Source organism: Leguminivora glycinivorella, chromosome 6 (genome assembly GCF_023078275.1).
Source record: "Leguminivora glycinivorella isolate SPB_JAAS2020 chromosome 6, LegGlyc_1.1, whole genome shotgun sequence".
NCBI classification, from domain to species: Eukaryota; Metazoa; Arthropoda; class Insecta; order Lepidoptera; family Tortricidae; genus Leguminivora; species Leguminivora glycinivorella.
Window position 1 is genome coordinate 25,963,744 of NC_062976.1, and position 17,158 is coordinate 25,980,901.

The 17,158-nt window shown below is 42.6% G+C and overlaps 1 protein-coding gene across 1 annotated transcript in view; it reads right to left on the minus strand.

Annotated features, from left to right (window-relative positions):
• The window catches only part of LOC125227247 (long-chain-fatty-acid--CoA ligase 4), a 60,024-nt gene that overhangs the window by 10,668 nt on the left and 32,198 nt on the right, over positions 1-17,158 (minus strand). The window contains exons 3-11 of the mRNA XM_048131510.1: positions 9,202-9,337; positions 6,144-6,359; positions 5,311-5,488; positions 4,600-4,851; positions 4,032-4,176; positions 3,548-3,621; positions 3,120-3,235; positions 2,316-2,459; positions 1,631-1,809 (exon numbers count right to left, since the gene is read on the minus strand). Of these exons, the coding sequence (XP_047987467.1) occupies positions 1,631-1,809; positions 2,316-2,459; positions 3,120-3,235; positions 3,548-3,621; positions 4,032-4,176; positions 4,600-4,851; positions 5,311-5,488; positions 6,144-6,359; positions 9,202-9,337 (1,440 nt within the window). The remainder of the gene's footprint in view (positions 1-1,630; positions 1,810-2,315; positions 2,460-3,119; positions 3,236-3,547; positions 3,622-4,031; positions 4,177-4,599; positions 4,852-5,310; positions 5,489-6,143; positions 6,360-9,201; positions 9,338-17,158) is intronic.

Here is a 17,158-nt window from a genome sequence, read left to right on the forward strand (position 1 = left end):
CAGGCACACTCGCACCTGCGCGTGCGTGTCGGGGGATAATGGGCCCCGAGAGGAGAGTGGGCACTGACCTGTCGTGGGCGTCGGCCACAGTGGCGCAGGAGGTGGTCTCGGTGAGCCCGTAGCCGGTCACCACGTCGCAGCACAGGCACACTCGCACCTGCGCGTGCGTGTCGGGGGATAATGGGCCCCGAGAGGAGAGTGGGCACTGACCTGTCGTGGGCGTCGGCCACAGTGGCGCAGGAGGTGGTCTCGGTGAGCCCGTAGCCGGTCACCACGTCGCAGCACAGGCACACTCGCACCTGCGCGTGCGTGTCGGGGGATAATGGGCCCCGAGAGGAGAGTGGGCACTGACCTGTCGTGGGCGTCGGCCACAGCGGCGCAGGAGGTGGTCTCGGTGAGCCCGTAGCCGGTCACCACGTCGCAGCACAGGCACACTCGCACCTGCGCGTGCGTGTCGGGGGATAATGGGCCCCGAGAGGAGAGTGGGCACTGACCTGTCGTGGGCGTCGGCCACAGTGGCGCAGGAGGTGGTCTCGGTGAGCCCGTAGCCGGTCACCACGTCGCAGCACAGGCACACTCGCACCTGCGCGTGCGTGTCGGGGGATAATGGGCCCCGAGAGGAGAGTGGGCACTGACCTGTCGTGGGCGTCGGCCACAGTGGCGCAGGAGGTGGTCTCGGTGAGCCCGTAGCCGGTCACCACGTCGCAGCACAGGCACACTCGCACCTGCGCGTGCGTGTCGGGGGATAATGGGCCCCGAGAGGAGAGTGGGCACTGACCTGTCGTGGGCGTCGGCCACAGTGGCGCAGGAGGTGGTCTCGGTGAGCCCGTAGCCGGTCACCACGTCGCAGCACAGGCACACTCGCACCTGCGCGTGCGTGTCGGGGGATAATGGGCCCCGAGAGGAGAGTGGGCACTGACCTGTCGTGGGCGTCGGCCACAGTGGCGCAGGAGGTGGTCTCGGTGAGCCCGTAGCCGGTCACCACGTCGCAGCACAGGCACACTCGCACCTGCGCGTGCGTGTCGGGGGATAATGGGCCCCGAGAGGAGAGTGGGCACTGACCTGTCGTGGGCGTCGGCCACAGTGGCGCAGGAGGTGGTCTCGGTGAGCCCGTAGCCGGTCACCACGTCGCAGCACAGGCACACTCGCACCTGCGCGTGCGTGTCGGGGGATAATGGGCCCCGAGAGGAGAGTGGGCACTGACCTGTCGTGGGCGTCGGCCACAGTGGCGCAGGAGGTGGTCTCGGTGAGCCCGTAGCCGGTCACCACGTCGCAGCACAGGCACACTCGCACCTGCGCGTGCGTGTCGGGGGATAATGGGCCCCGAGAGGAGAGTGGGCACTGACCTGTCGTGGGCGTCGGCCACAGTGGCGCAGGAGGTGGTCTCGGTGAGCCCGTAGCCGGTCACCACGTCGCAGCACAGGCACACTCGCACCTGCGCGTGCGTGTCGGGGGATAATGGGCCCCGAGAGGAGAGTGGGCACTGACCTGTCGTGGGCGTCGGCCACAGTGGCGCAGGAGGTGGTCTCGGTGAGCCCGTAGCCGGTCACCACGTCGCAGCACAGGCACACTCGCACCTGCGCGTGCGTGTCGGGGGATAATGGGCCCCGAGAGGAGAGTGGGCACTGACCTGTCGTGGGCGTCGGCCACAGTGGCGCAGGAGGTGGTCTCGGTGAGCCCGTAGCCGGTCACCACGTCGCAGCACAGGCACACTCGCACCTGCGCGTGCGTGTCGGGGGATAATGGAGCTCCGCCGGAGATCATGAGGCGCATGCGGCCGCCGAGCAGAGCGGACACTTTGGAGAACATCTGAAATTACATAGCAATAGTTTAGAGGCAGGTACAAACATGAGGAAATCTTAAAACTTAATTCTTTGACTGACGGACTCCAGCATAGCTATGCGAGATAAGTCAACTATGAGAAATGTGTCATGATGAGATTTTTGAGGTCAAAATGTTCAAACGAGGTGAGTAAACAAGTTGCAAATCGTCCACGCTCCATATCAAATCATATTCAAGCGAAATACTAAGTTACTTTTTGTTCGCAAGTGTGAACGATCAGCGTGACTTTGACTAGGTCGGCAACTGTTAATAAGTGTATGTACAGAACGGAAGTCGAAGTGTGATTCAATGGATTTTTTTTTAGTCGGAGGATTGGGAATTTATTTAGTCGGAGGATTGGGAATTTAGAGATATATTCTCTATCATATCCACAAGAATTGGACGCCGGGATGTCCCTGGGACATCCCGGGGAGAGATTCAATGGACTTATTCCAACTTTTATTATAAATAGAAGTAACAATAGATATAATTACCAGTTTGTTAAGCAGAGGCGTGTCGTAGCCGCGCCGCATCCAGGTTAGTTTGTAGGTGTAGGCCCACTTGAAGGCCGCAGCGGCCATGGGGCCCGAGCGGGTCACTTTATCCGTGATACCTTTGCTGATACGGTCCATGATCAACTGGAAATGGTATATTTTAAATTATTAGTCAGCATTCCTTAGTTTTCTTGTTGGGAAATTTAAAAAAAAGTGATATAAAAAATACACATAACATATTAGAGCTGACCCAGTAATCCTGAGATTGAGAATGTTCTATGTGAGTTACAGACAGATGAGAGAATGTTCTATGTGAGTTACAGACAGATGAGAGAATGTTCTATGTGAGTTACAGACAGATGAGAGAATGTTCTATGTGAGTTACAGACAGATGAGAGAATGTTCTATGTGAGTTACAGAGAGATGAGAGAATGTTCTATGTGAGTTACAGAGAGATGAGAGAATGTTCTAGGTGAGTTACAGAATTCGTGTCATTTTCAGCGTCAACTGCCATAAATGTAACCTAATAACTAACTGCCCCAAAAGGAAATATAACTCATTTATTAAGAATGTTTCAATATCACTAGAAGAGGTACGAAATTACATTCATTTGAAATATCAATAACTTGAGAGTTTTGAGAGGAGGGTAGATCGCGCGCTGTCTACACAACTTTGACATCCACCCTTCTTAAATTTTCCGTGATCCTGATACCGCAACTGCGTCGAAATATCGGGAGCTCGACAAAAATCAATAAGGTAATCACGGTCTACATCCCGGTCAATATAAGTCTATCAATAACTTACAGGAACAGTGGTCATGCAGGTAGGCTTGAGTACAGTCGCGTCTCCCTTCGTGCCCTTCATGATCTTGCTCGACGAGTCCAACATGGTCAGCGGCGTAGAGTAACCGATCGGGACGCCTGCCAAAAAAAAAAAGCAATGAAATTTACTATTTGTTTCTCCGGAAAACCAAAACGGTTTTATTTTATCAGAGATGTAGTCTCGGCTCGGCAAAAAGAGTATAAATTAAAAAGTGGCAATACTGAAGTGTCGCCTCTGAGAGGCTCTCAAGCACGCGAGGCCGCAGGCCGAGCTTCGAACAGACAGTGCTCCCACGCAGAACAATAATAAGTGTCTAAAAAGCGACTTAGTAGTCACTTTTTAATTTCTATAGTGTTTTGGCCGTCTCATAATTTTATTACTTAGGATAAATAATAGAATCCATAACTCACCAGCGATGATGCAAAGACTCTCGGCCAGGAGTTCGAACACGTGAGCCAGAGGCAGGAAACCCATCAGAATGTCACTGCAAATAAAATTAAATCATATTTCAGCAGGTAAACATCAAACACAGTGTTATATAGTCTAATAAGGACGGACGGCTATTTTTAAGAGATCATTATTTAGTTCAAACAAACTCACAAAAGTTATTAAATATCTTTTATATATCGATGCGAGAGGATGACGCCTTTGGGCACCATAGTGGCAGTATACATGATGACAGAGCTAAAAATACCTATCGTAAATAGGCACAGCGTCGACGAAAGACTTGTGGTATCTTGTGATGCCGTTTGGCACCCTGGTGGGAGTAAACACGATATTAGAGCAAACAATACCTGTCGTAAATAGGCACAGCGTCGACGAAAGACTTGTGGTATCTTGTGATGCCGTTTGGCACCCTGGTGGGAGTAAACACGATATTAGAGCAAACAATACCTGTCGTAAATAGGCACAGCGTCGACGAAAGACTTGAGAGTGGAGAGCATGTTGCGGTGCGACAGGATGACGCCCTTGGGCACCCCGGTGGAGCCAGACGTGTACATGATGATGGCGGTGTCAGCGGCAGAGGGAGGGACTGAATCTGTGGACAAAATGGACAAGTTATGAATACACAGAGCCAAGGGCGGATCCGTGCCCAGGGAGGGGGAAGGGGGAGGGGGTCACGTGGTCAATGCCCCAGGGGGTAAGGGTCAGGTGGGTCTATTTGTATGGCCCACCTAGGGTCCAGAGGGGGCTTGGATCCACGCATACACAGAGCTATAGAGGACAGCATAATGAGCTTATGCCAGTGGTGGTGGGCAAAATATCAGTGGGATTTCATCAGGACCTACACGGGCTTTCAATTCTTTCTGCGTTACATGGCACTGTAGTAAAAATTTTGGACCCCAATGAACAAAGTTTACCCACCACTGGCTTATGCTACGCCAGTGTTAATGGGTGTTTTACTGAAGACCTTCCTCACTAGCTTACGCATGGTATAGATTTACTCTATTTTAAAACTCACCAATCTTGGAGAATTTGCCCTTCTCCAGCACATCCTTGTAGGCAATAATCCTGATTCCCTCCTTGAATCCCTTAGTATCGGTTGACTTGAGCTGGTCTTCCATGTAGATGATGGTGTCGACCATGGGCGTCTTGGCGAGGATCGTCTTGAACTTGGGCAGCAGCTCGTGTGTGGTGATGACGGTGGAGACCTCTGTCTCGTTGATGCCGTGCGCGATGGCGTCATCGCCGAGGGTCGCGTAGATTGTTACCACTGTGGAGAAATAATAGTATTAGTCAAATTATTGACAAAAAAGACCCGAGAAAACACCAGGACCGTTAAGACACTTAAGACTCTTCTAATATCGTAAGACTTATTTAACAAATGAAGGAACTATGAAGCCTTTCAACTAGACGGAGATAAATGAGCTAAGTGCGAGCTTTCAGCATCCATCCCGAACTATATTCTACATGCAGCTGTTAAATTCTGCAGGCAAGTTACGTCAGTCTGCAGTCTCAAGGACGTTATATCGCGATATAATGAAAAAGTCATCAAAAAGCAAAAATCTCTTCTAGGACTTAACCCTTTGGAATCCTTGGATACTTTGATAGTTTTGGGAACTTTAATCCATTGTTATAAATGTCAAAGTCAAGTTTCCATTGATACAAATTGACATAAATCCATAAAGAAGGGTCAATAGAGGATTTTGAAATAATTGAGGTGTGTGTATACCTGGGATGCTCTGCTTGAAGCAGCCGTGGGCAGCGATCATCCACTCGGCTCGAGTTTCAGCAAACATGACGACGTTGCGACGCGGCGCGCAGCCGAGCTCCCTCAGTCCGGCCGCGAACAAGCTCGCCTCGGCCTCCACTTCGGTGTATGACCGCCATGTGTATGTGCCCATCTTGAACTGGAAATATACATACACGTTAAGATCACAGTCATCAAAAGCATAAATTAAAAGATTAGGAACCAAAATCTTTCAATATTGATCTGTTCTGCAACCAGAACAAGCAATCGTAAGAAATGAATCCCGCGGAATAACTTGAAAAGTAATAAAACATTGTCTATAAGTCGCGCGCGAACTTATCCTCTTCGATATTAGCACGGCAACACCGTCCTTGAAACGTTTTTAAACGTTCTTGAAAACTTTCCACAGCAATTTGAACTATGAGTAAAAAACATGAAAGTTAGCTAAGTACCTAATCAATGTTACGTAGTTATGTGTATGTAAACACGTGTTAGTAGTGATCGATTCGCGGACCGTGGGAATTCTCTCCCGTGTCTGTAGCCTGTGGGGCTTCACATCTCACAATCCGCTTTGTCGAGTACTCTGCTCTAATCCCGCGACGGTACTGATTGATTGGTTTACTGTGTCTGAGCGATGTAAGAGGGTTTAGGATACGTTTAATGATTTACGGGTTGATAATAATGAGATTAATGAAACAGTACTGAAAATCTCCGAAGAGTTACTAAACAGCGTCGCGTGTCGAAGTGACATAATAATAGTGCCTGGTTTGTCAGCTATTTAAACGGGGCGGTCATTGGTCACATTGTTGACTCACCTTCTTGAAGACTCTTCCATTAGGCTGTGGTTCATCCTCTTCACCGAGCACTGTCCTGGTGCCTAGCGCCGGTTTGTCAGCCCAGCGGGCCGCGGCGGCGCGGAGCATGCCCTCCATGGTGAGCACATTGTCGCGCACCATGCGAAGGTGGAGCTCCGTGGGCTCAGCGACGGAGCGGACTGTCACGCTGTCGTTGCTGCTCTGGATTATGCGGGCCTGGAAAGAAGATATTAATCGTGAATATATTTACATAATCATATAAGAAACTAAGACTAAACTTAAGAGCTAGCTAACATCTAAAGTAGGCCCTTGAGGCATTGTATTCCTCGTTGTATCGCAATGCTGGCTGGTTGTGCGAGGAAGTCGCTAGCCTTTCGGCACAGTCTTTCGGTCACCAGTTGTGGAAATACTCAATGTATATAATACACATGATCGGTTTTCAATGTGTCGATCGGTCTTGCATATATTAAAGTCTTAGTATCTCTAGTTTACTAAAAGGTTAGATGGAGGAAAACAAGGTCACCTCTGTAGAAATTGTACGTAAGGTGTTTTTAGTAACAGTTCGCGCGACATTTTCCACTTCGTTTTGCAGATCATCATAGTTTGGAGCTTGCATTGGCGGACAAAGTGTCATGTCAATCATGTATTTGTTTTTCAAAGCAAAAACTGAAACTAACAGAGTAGCCCGAATAACCATTATAGCGTTGCATTTTTTTGTAACGCAACAAGTTTTATTCATTCTTTCATATTTACTACCCGACCACGAAAAATGGCGCGCAGTCCCATCCATCAATATTATGTAATCTGTAACGCCACGAGAATGGATTCCCTGAATCCGTAATGAATTAATGAAAAGGTCAAAGGGCGAAATGCAGGACGCGCCACGTGCACATCCACTAATACAAGTACCAAGTATGTACAGCTTGGCAAAAAGTCCATCCCTTTCTTATCAATATGTGAGAGAAAATGAGACAACACGACGATGTTGCCAATTTTAATTTCTATTCTTTTTGCCAGGCAGTACGTAGCTGCGTAAGCTCAGCAGAAATAGAACGCAATAAAGGATCTGTGACAAAGAGCTTCTGAGAAATGAATGCAAGAGGGATTAGGTAGGTTCTGTCTCTGGTAATAGGTAAGTGGTACGTCTCGGAGCTCGGGAGTTAAAGGACATAAGTGTATCGTAGGACTTACACCGTTTTAAGGCCTGAGCTTCGCTGGACTATACCAGTTTTTGCTACAGATTGTCTCTTTGAAAACAGTGTGCAATATTATTGAAAAGCTCTCAGTCTTAATTCATACATTGTTGATGTTTTGAATGGTTGTGCTGAGATAACCTAGTTTTATAGAGAGTTGTAACATGTGGTTTAGTATCGACGTCGGTTGGGTATCGCGGTTTACGCTCGGCCACACTTAATTAATGTTGATACGGTTAAGCGACAGTTTTAATTGGTTAACCGTTATCCGATTGCAATGAACAGTGCGAATTATGAGTTTATCTTTGGGCTTGGTTTTAAAGAAAAATAATAACAGTGATTATTGATTAATCTCAATGAAATCGCAGGTGCCACTTTTTCTGTTTTCAACTTTACGGATTTATTGGGTATTTATAGAAATAATTAAGATTTTCTTTTAATTGAAAGTGTTTTATGTGTTGAAGCATGATTGCCGTAATTATTATGACCCCATTAAATAGTGTTGTTACTGTAATTAGCACCCACTTTGATTTATGTAGTTACATAGGTAAGTAAAGAGTTCTTCATTTATTTTGTGGCAATAAAGCAATTGGAATAAAAAATTCTGGGACAACAAATAAAACTCAAGACTTCGAATAATCTTATTGTTCTTTCAAATGTCTGCCGAATGAGTGGCAGCCCAGGCTGCCCAGGCCAAAACGGGGACCCGGCAGACCACGTATGCGATGGTGGAACGAGCTAAATTCCTTTTTGGAAGAATGGCCGAGGACTGCTCAACACAGGGAAGAGTGGAAGAACCGGGGGAGGCCTTTGCCCAGCAGTGGGGCATGACAGGCTTCCAATAATAATAATTGTTTTTTCAAATAAATTGTTTAAAAAAATGCTGTTGATAATAGTGATAATCGAACAACTTTCTATAGTTCCGATTTCATAAAAATTATCAGTTTAATCGGTCTTATAAGTAATTAAATATGGTATGACTTGGGTATGACACATGTAAATTAGGTACGTATTAACGATAAGATTAGTATTTTATGCGATGCTAATCTTATCCTTAATACGCACCTAATGCATGGCTAAATCCTAGTCAATAGTCTAGACTATTCGGCTTCCAATTCAATAGGAATAATAAAAAATAGAATCGCAATACTCGTATTATGAAGGATTGCGTGTCTTGTTACCTTTGAGAATACCTAATCTAATCCTTGCAGAGAATCAGCAATGGATTAGCTTTATTGTATTAGGAATACCTATTATTATAACAATAGCTAGTGTAGGTACCAAATGCCAATTGTAAAATTCAGTCGTTATATTAGGTACTTATATTACATTACCCTTGTTCATTAGAAAACAAATTTTAAGTTAGATAATCGACTCTTGATATATTTTGCATCAATATGATGTCCAAGTTCAAAAAATTTGCATCTAATAGATACGTAATAGTAACTACTCGTAAAATCTCTTGCATGGTAATTGATAGATCGAAATCGCGAGACAAAGACACGGGTAAACATATGTAATACATAATAGCTAATAAAACGGGTGGTGACGAAAGAAGTTCATCAAATGTCAAGGTTTAATTATTGCTTTTTAACGAATCTTGATTTCAGAGTGCGTCTACATTGTCTACAACGTCAGAAGTGGTTGTTGATGATGCGCGGTGGTTATGCATAGTCAATTCGAAGGGTTTCATGAGGTGTACACTTAGACGCTTCGAGCGCCACGACATGACAAGAACTTGGTTGTAACCACGTTGCACATGTGAAAACATGAGTTTCCTTAGGCCCGAAGGGAAAGACAAAGTTTTCTGTGACTTTCTGTACCTCTCTATACTCTTGGCAGTTGGTGAATATTCTAGTTAGTACCTTGATCCGGCGGGAGAGGGCTCGCTTCCGCCACGGCCGCTGCAGCGCGAGGTGCACGGGGAAGGTGAGTACGTCGAACACGAGTGCGACCGCTCGGATCGCCTTCAGCGCCGCGGAGACCCACCATGACTCCGGCCTGCAAACAACATTTAACAACTATTTAGTGAAGGCGTCAATAAACACAGAACAACGCACAATGCTGAAAGTATCGCTAAGTGGCTTCATCTCAGCATCTCGTAGCTAGTACTTTCAGCGCTGATCTTTCGATGTGACCATCAGGGGCCCAGTTCTCGAAGCTACAAGTTACAATTTACAAGCGGTTGTTAATGTCTAATATGACAGGTTGGAGAGAGACTTCCTTGTAACTTGTAACTTTCAGTTTTGAGAAATGGGCCCCAGGTGGAGGAAATCAGGGCAATAAGTCGGCGGTTTGAAAACTTCTACCAAAAATTATCGAGTCTTGAGAGTGTATAATTTTGATTTTTATCGTCATCATCAGCAGCATTTCATCGCCCAATGCTGAGCATAAGCCTCCCTTCGTTTACTTATCCTTATTGGGTATAATTTTATGAGCTAATATAATACAAATCGCCATAGAATGCATGATCAGCACAAATCAACTATTGCAACAGAATTGGCAATTTCTCTTGCCATTTCCTATCATCGGTGCCACAACAAACATGAACCTATAATGAAACCAAATGCAGTGAAACCATCAAAGCAAATAGGTCAAACACTGATATAGATTTAGTCTTCTATTCCCAATTGACGTTAGTATGATTTTGATCGCTTTTAGATACAGGGTGAACCATATTTACCGGTTATAGATAAAAGTTGTTCTTGTCAAACAAATAAATGGGTTAATGACGACAATAGTACATTGTGCAACAAGGGGAGGAAGTTGAATATTACTAACGAGAGTAAGTTAAATCGCGACGGCTTGCCGGAGCGATTTAAAGACTCGAGTTAGTAACATTCATACTCCCCGAGTTACACACAATGTTTTTCATCACACTCGCAATGTAAAATATATGTAAATAGATGTAAAAAAGTTAAGTACGGTACAAGAAATTTCATTATTCCCTTGGGAGAACGATTTTTCTATAACTCACGCTCCGCCTGCGTGCAATAGCACATTTAAAGTGTGGGTGTGATGAAAAATTCTTTTCGAGACGCTTTCGCCTACTATTTGTAAATTTTGAGTTGCGAGATGAAAGCAACAAACAACAACATAATGACAATGTCTCACTTTACACAATGGTGACATACTTGACGGATCGTAGTCAGAACTCAGAACTCATGGTAATGTAATAAGCGTTGTGAATAGTCGATTGACATTAATGACATTATAAACGACAGTAATAACACAGACACGTGTATCACGTCGGAGAGGAAAAATCATGAATGGAAAATTTTAGTACAAGCACGTACAGTCAACCAGTTGGAACCCTAGCCCACTGTAGAACTATGTCACAGTGACGTTATAAATCAGATTGTAAGAAATCTCTTACTGCTTGTCATTTTGACATGGTTGTAGAGTGGCCTAGGGTTCCAATTGGTTGTCTGTACAAGCTTTATGAAACTTGTTATTGAGAATGAGAATATGTCTACTCGTAGTTTAAATGCGGCGCCGACGTTGATGTAACAAGGTCTTGCCTGTGGTCTTATCGTAGTGATACATAATGTCGAAATTTATACTCGTAGTTTTCACCATCCGGTTCAGTATATTTCTGCAAAAATATCCCAAAAATCGAGATAGTATAAAACCGAAAAGCGAATTGGTTCATATCATATATAATTTTAACGCTCTGAGAGCTGATGCAAATGTGGCCAGAATGCTCAGGTGGTTCCTTAGCGGATAACATATCCCGGGAGTCGACTGAGTGAATTGTTAATTCTTAATACATACACTGCACTCTCTGAACACTGCAAGGCACCAAGTGTTTGAAAGTACTTTCTGATGAGTACATTCTTGGGGTCACTATCAAGTTTACCTTATCGCTAAACGACTATTTCAGCTAGATGTCAGAAAATTTAAATATACAGTCAGTATAAAGTCAATTCAGCTGGGATGACATGAAAGTAGAATACTCAATCAGCTAAAAGTAAATTTAACTGGATGGCTAAGACTTAGAATGAATGAGTAGCCAAACGTCTGGAAATATACATAGTCCGTATGATTAGCATATCTAAAAAGCCAAAAGTGTAGTTAGTTAATTGACGTCAACACAGAACTATTCAGTAGCAAAACTTCCGGAAATATAATGTGTCATCGCCATGGTTTATAAATATGTAACAGAACAGTTCTTATTAACAGTGCGAGAAGGTTTGAATTCTCAAGACACTTAAGCATTTTTAAACCAGACGTTTTGCTAACGGGTCGTTTGGCGTTTATTCTATTTAGCAATAAAAACATTAAACAATCCAGATTTTTTGCTCCTTGACCGTTTAGCGTTCATGTCTGTTTTGTAATACAGACATTCGAAGATGAAGATGTTTTGCAGTTAGATCATTTTAAATTGTTACGTTTTAAGATCCAGACGTTTTGCTAAAGACACATTTAGCACTCATGTCTACGTAGCCACAAAGACATAACACAATCCAGACGTGTCAGCTATATAGTCTTTTAGCGATAAGGTAAATTTGATAGTGACCCCATTCTTGGACATTAAATCACTTAACTATGTAAAGATTGTCCTAAAAATGTAATATGTACAGCCATAAAAATGTAATAAAAATGTAACACTGGCAAAATAAAGAACATATTACTATTTTGCCAGGCTATGTTAATTCTTTCTTCTCTTCAAAGAGGTGCAAAATCTCCAACTAATTCAAGGTATATTATTTGTGAGATCTTCATATTTCGACTAGCGATGAGCTTTTATTTAACACAATCTTGCATTCCTTGGTGTTTTTTCCTAAGAGAATTCAAAGGCAATTCAATCCTTATATGTAATTAAACTAATTGAAAAAACCTTTAAACGCCAATCTAGTGCCGTAGAAGGGCCTAATCAGTGTTGCGAAAAACTGCATTTCAATGAAAGGGATCAAGGCACACGGGTTATTATATAGCTATTTCCAACTCAGGTGAACGACATTTTCTATATTAATGGAACCTGTTTGCAAAAATTATCATGTCAATTTCAGCAATTAGATGAATAATTATAATATTATCTTCGCTTAGCGCGACAGTTACTCATGAAATAAAATTATGGAAACTGATTATATTACGTAGCTGTATAATGAATTTACAATCCACCCCGACGTTTCGAAACCTTTACGGCGTTCGTAACGCCGGGATGAATAGTTGAATATCGAATATATGTAATGTATAATAAAATAAAACTCAGCCATAATCATTATTTTGTGTGCGGTCTCAAAGACCATGTCTAATGACAGTAATAGGTTACTTCCTAGTATCCGGTACTTCGGTAGATACTTATTTTATTAATGCTCGTTTCAGAACAATGAATAAGCGATAAAATAATACTTATTGTGGTCGTAATTCTCGTAAATCCTTGAACAAAAAATTCTTTGAAAAAAGAAACAAGGCTACCGAGAGACACTGATATAAAACACGTAAAATCGGGTTACTCTCGTAAAAAATAGTCGAAAATCGCTCTCTCTACTCTGTGTCGTTCTCGTCGCTCTGTCTACTTCATGTTGAAACCTCTGAACCGATTTATTTAGGCACGAAACCACACGAATCAACAACCTAGCTAGTCTATTTTCTTATTTTTAAACGGATATGGCTTATGCTGACTCCTTAGGACATATTGCACGTTACATACAATACAAGATTTGACGCAAGACGCCAATATTTGAAAAAAATCGCGAAGATTTAGCAGTTCTTTGCGTTGGAAAACAAAGTAGGTAGAACTAGGCGCGATTCGCACGAGGTCATTGCCACGCCGAGGCCACGGAGCCGGAAACCGTGGCTTCCTTGGGTCCGCTGCGAATTTAGAGGTCGTCTGATCAGAGATACGAGAAATACGAGAATACTTTGTTTTTAAGTGCATCGTACAAATATACGGTCACTTACGGTCATTACGGTCAGGGTGTTTGTAGGTCATCCTTTTAGTGTTTTTTTTTTTTCATTTATTTTTCAAAGGACATCTACATCATCAATTTTAAAGTTACTCGCCAAACTGATGCTCTTGCAGTTAGTTGGCGAGACAGCGCTGATTTGGTTTTTGTAGTCTTATTGATTAGGGGAAAAAAAGCCGTAAATAACTCGAAGAACTTCGGTCAGGGTCTCAGGGTGTTTGTGGGTCATCCTTTTAGTGCCTTTTATTGATTTGTTATTTGTGGCCTTATCAGTAAGACCACAAATAGGGAAAATCAATACAGGATTTGCCGCAAATTTAGAGGTCGTATGTTTTAAGGCTTTGTTTTTTAACTGCACCGTATACGAGTATAATACAAATAATACAAATATACAGTGATTATTATGTCCTTTTTGCGGAGTAAATATTTTGGGAATTGAGACAAACTCAACCTATTTGTGACCACCATGATTGACCAGATTACAAAATGTAAATCGTCTACCCACCACTTTACCCACCGTACCTCATGTCCCACCTAACCAATCTCAATAGATACCCCATAATATTAGAATGTACACCTACAAGTAGTAGCTAGCCAGGCAAGGTATTACGAAGTCCATCGCGTCCGCGGAGATAGGTCAGTGTCACAGCGGGAGTCCGGATGCATCCTGCCGCGACCGTGACCCACAAGCGAACGCATCGCGCATGCGTACAAAGACTCGCGCTCGAAACATCCGTACACTTTATGAGTTTGATATAAGGTTTAGAACGTACGTGACCAGTGTATGTGAGGCTAGGGTGCCGAGTAGTATTTGTTGGTTCAGGTTATAATAGCTATAAATAGGAAAATGGCTTGGAACAGGTTGCAGGGCTGAAAATCCGTAAGTATAATTATTTATCGATGAACGTATGACTTGGATATCGGCAATTCGGTAGAAGGCAGGATACAATAATGCATACTTTTGAACCATTTAGCGATGATTAAAGAAAAGTTTATGGGAGGAGGAAGCAAACGTGCTAAAGACCGTTTACTTATAAGCGGCCATATCCACTCAAACTTCCTCAGAATGAATTGTACTTTAGTGAAGGGTGCTATGCTGATGCATCAGTGACAACAACGTCTCTTAAGTACCAATAAAAAAAGTACTAAATCCTCGGTTGCTGAATAAGCCCGGTTGGAAAGAACGCCAACATTTGTAAGCATATAAGTTAGAAGAAGTCTTCCATGAAATCTAGCCTAGCTCGCAGTTGGCTTTCTTATCAAGTCCCACAAAATAATAAACAGAACGTACATGAACTGATACATTTTCACAACTGACAATATGTCTTTGTTACATACTGCCATGCCAGCCCTAACCTTCTTTATGCGTATGCACGAACTTTTTTTGGGAGAGTTGCCAACTCGCTTTGTCATATCAATAAAAGCTCCCCCGTACACTCTAAAAAATGAAGGCCAACTAAGAGCAGTTTTCTCTTAGTTGACGTTAAGTTAATCACTACAATTACGATCTTATACAATTCAAATAAAGCTGATTACTAAAACAATAAAGGAATGTATGATTGAACTAATAACTTAGGTGTTTTGTTATTCCTAACCAATGAACACCTTGAATCAATTATTAACTTGTTAGGCAAAACTATGTAACATAGGTTGATTCAATCCTGAACTAGTTCATTAAAACAGATAAGTATGTTAATAGTTCTGAACATTTTTATAGTAAATTTGATTATTTTATCTTTGTTGATTCAAATAAGATTAGGTATTTGAAACAACTAAACATAGGTAGATTCAATCCTGATCGAATTCATTAAAACAGATAAGTATGTTAATGGTTTTAAACATTTTCATAGTTGATTTGATTATTTTGTCTGTTGGTTCAAATAAGATTAGGTATTTGAAACAACTAAACGTGTAGGTACATTCAATCCTGAACTAATTCATTAAAACAAATAAGTATGTTAATGGTTTTAAGCATTTTCATGCTTAATTTGATTATTTTGTCTTTGTTGATTCAAATAAGACTTGGTATTTGACATAAACTAAATCTAGGTTGCTTCAATCCTCAACTAATTCTTTAAGACAGATAAGTATGTCAATAGTTCTAGACATATAAAATTTTGAAACAACGAAGATACATTTCTCAATCCCATTATGATCAAATTGTTGTATCAATTACGAAATGAATTGAGTTCTACTAAGAACACAGAACACCCCACTAGAAGCCAAATGCAAGCGATATTGTTCGAGACGCAAATCACCAATCCTTGCGGGGTGAGGCGGGCGCGCACGGTGCTGCCATTGGTCGTTTCAAATAATGGCGCGCCTTTATGATTAGCAGTAGGGATGGGAATGGGACATGTCTATTATAGACAATGGTACCGGTACCAGTACTGTGGTGAATTTGTTTTGCAACAAATTATAATATTATAATTAAATTATAATAAGGCCTAGTTACCCTTCGGGTTGGAAGGTCAGATGGCAGTCGCTTTCATAAAACTAGTGCCTACGCCAAATCTTGGTAGTAGTTTCCAAAGCGGACCCCAGGCTCCCATGAGCCGTGGCGAATGCCGATGCCGGGATAACGCAAGGAGGATGATAATTGTGATAGCATCTCAATAAAAATCATTCTAGTAACTAATAACTAAACTGTGCATTTTTACTTACGTTTACTAAGTTAAATAACCAACTAAATATTCTAAACTAATCAATGAACTAAATACCACTACAGACTCTACAGATTCTAGATAATTATTCACTATTACAAATCTGCTTTCTTTTATATTTCATAAAATGGTAGCACATGGTACGAACGGCAGTACGAAGTTCCCGCAACAGACATAAACTAACATGGCCCCATGCCTAGTCGTTTACGTGAAAGGGATAGCATATCACATTGTTAACTCGGTAAAGAGGGATGGACGCGCCTCGGCGCCGCTCAGCACAACCATATTGACCAGTATAAATGAACTCCGCGGACAATAAACAATATTCAACAAAATAATTAATTTGACTTAACTGTGGAATGTTGTTCCATCTTTTTTACATGTAGAAGTGTTAGAAGACTTGCCACACCACTTTATGCTGTAAGAGACCATTGTTTGCAACCAAAATTGATTATTTAAGATTTTTTCCCGAGCGGACACGGACACTGTTAGCGGGTCGTATACTTGGGCGCTACTGATCGGTGTCGCACGCGTTCAAACTTTTATAAACCTGATTTGTCGTATGCTTGGTGACCGCGAGTCGCCCTGTAAGGGCCATCTTGTTGTATTGATCTGTGACTAAGAATGAATTGTTAAATCTATTATCATAATAAACAAATTAAATAATTGGTAATCTGATCAATCAAGTGAATAGTAGGGGTAAGCGTTTGTACATCCGCCTTCCGCCCGCGCCCCTCCCGCAGCGCGTGCGAGTGTTGCCAACTCGGAATAAAATATACCAGATCTGGGATATTTTCACGGCTCTTTCATCGAAAATTTTTATTTAGCATTGGGCACATATTTTTACATATTTGGTCTAAGGCATCAACTTGAAAGCAACCATATTTGTCATCGCCATATGGTATTCAATTTTATTATGAATTTTCGTGTGTGGCGGACGTCGATGTAATATAACAATTTTCAAAATAAATGGAAGGGTGAGTTATTTACGGATTGCCATGCTGATCCTATTAAGCTAACCATGCTTTTCATATTTGATAGCCCACTATGAAAGTGTTATCAGAATCGTTAAAGTTATTTAATAATCGCAATAACGCTTGCACACTGTTATCAAAAACGCTGCAGCGTTAGCATAGCCGGACTCGATATGGGTTCAGTTTTGTATTCTTCATGAGTATCCAAGTCAGGAACGGATCCACCCCTTCACAGAAAAAATGCTATAATTGGCTCAGCTCAGACGCAGTGCC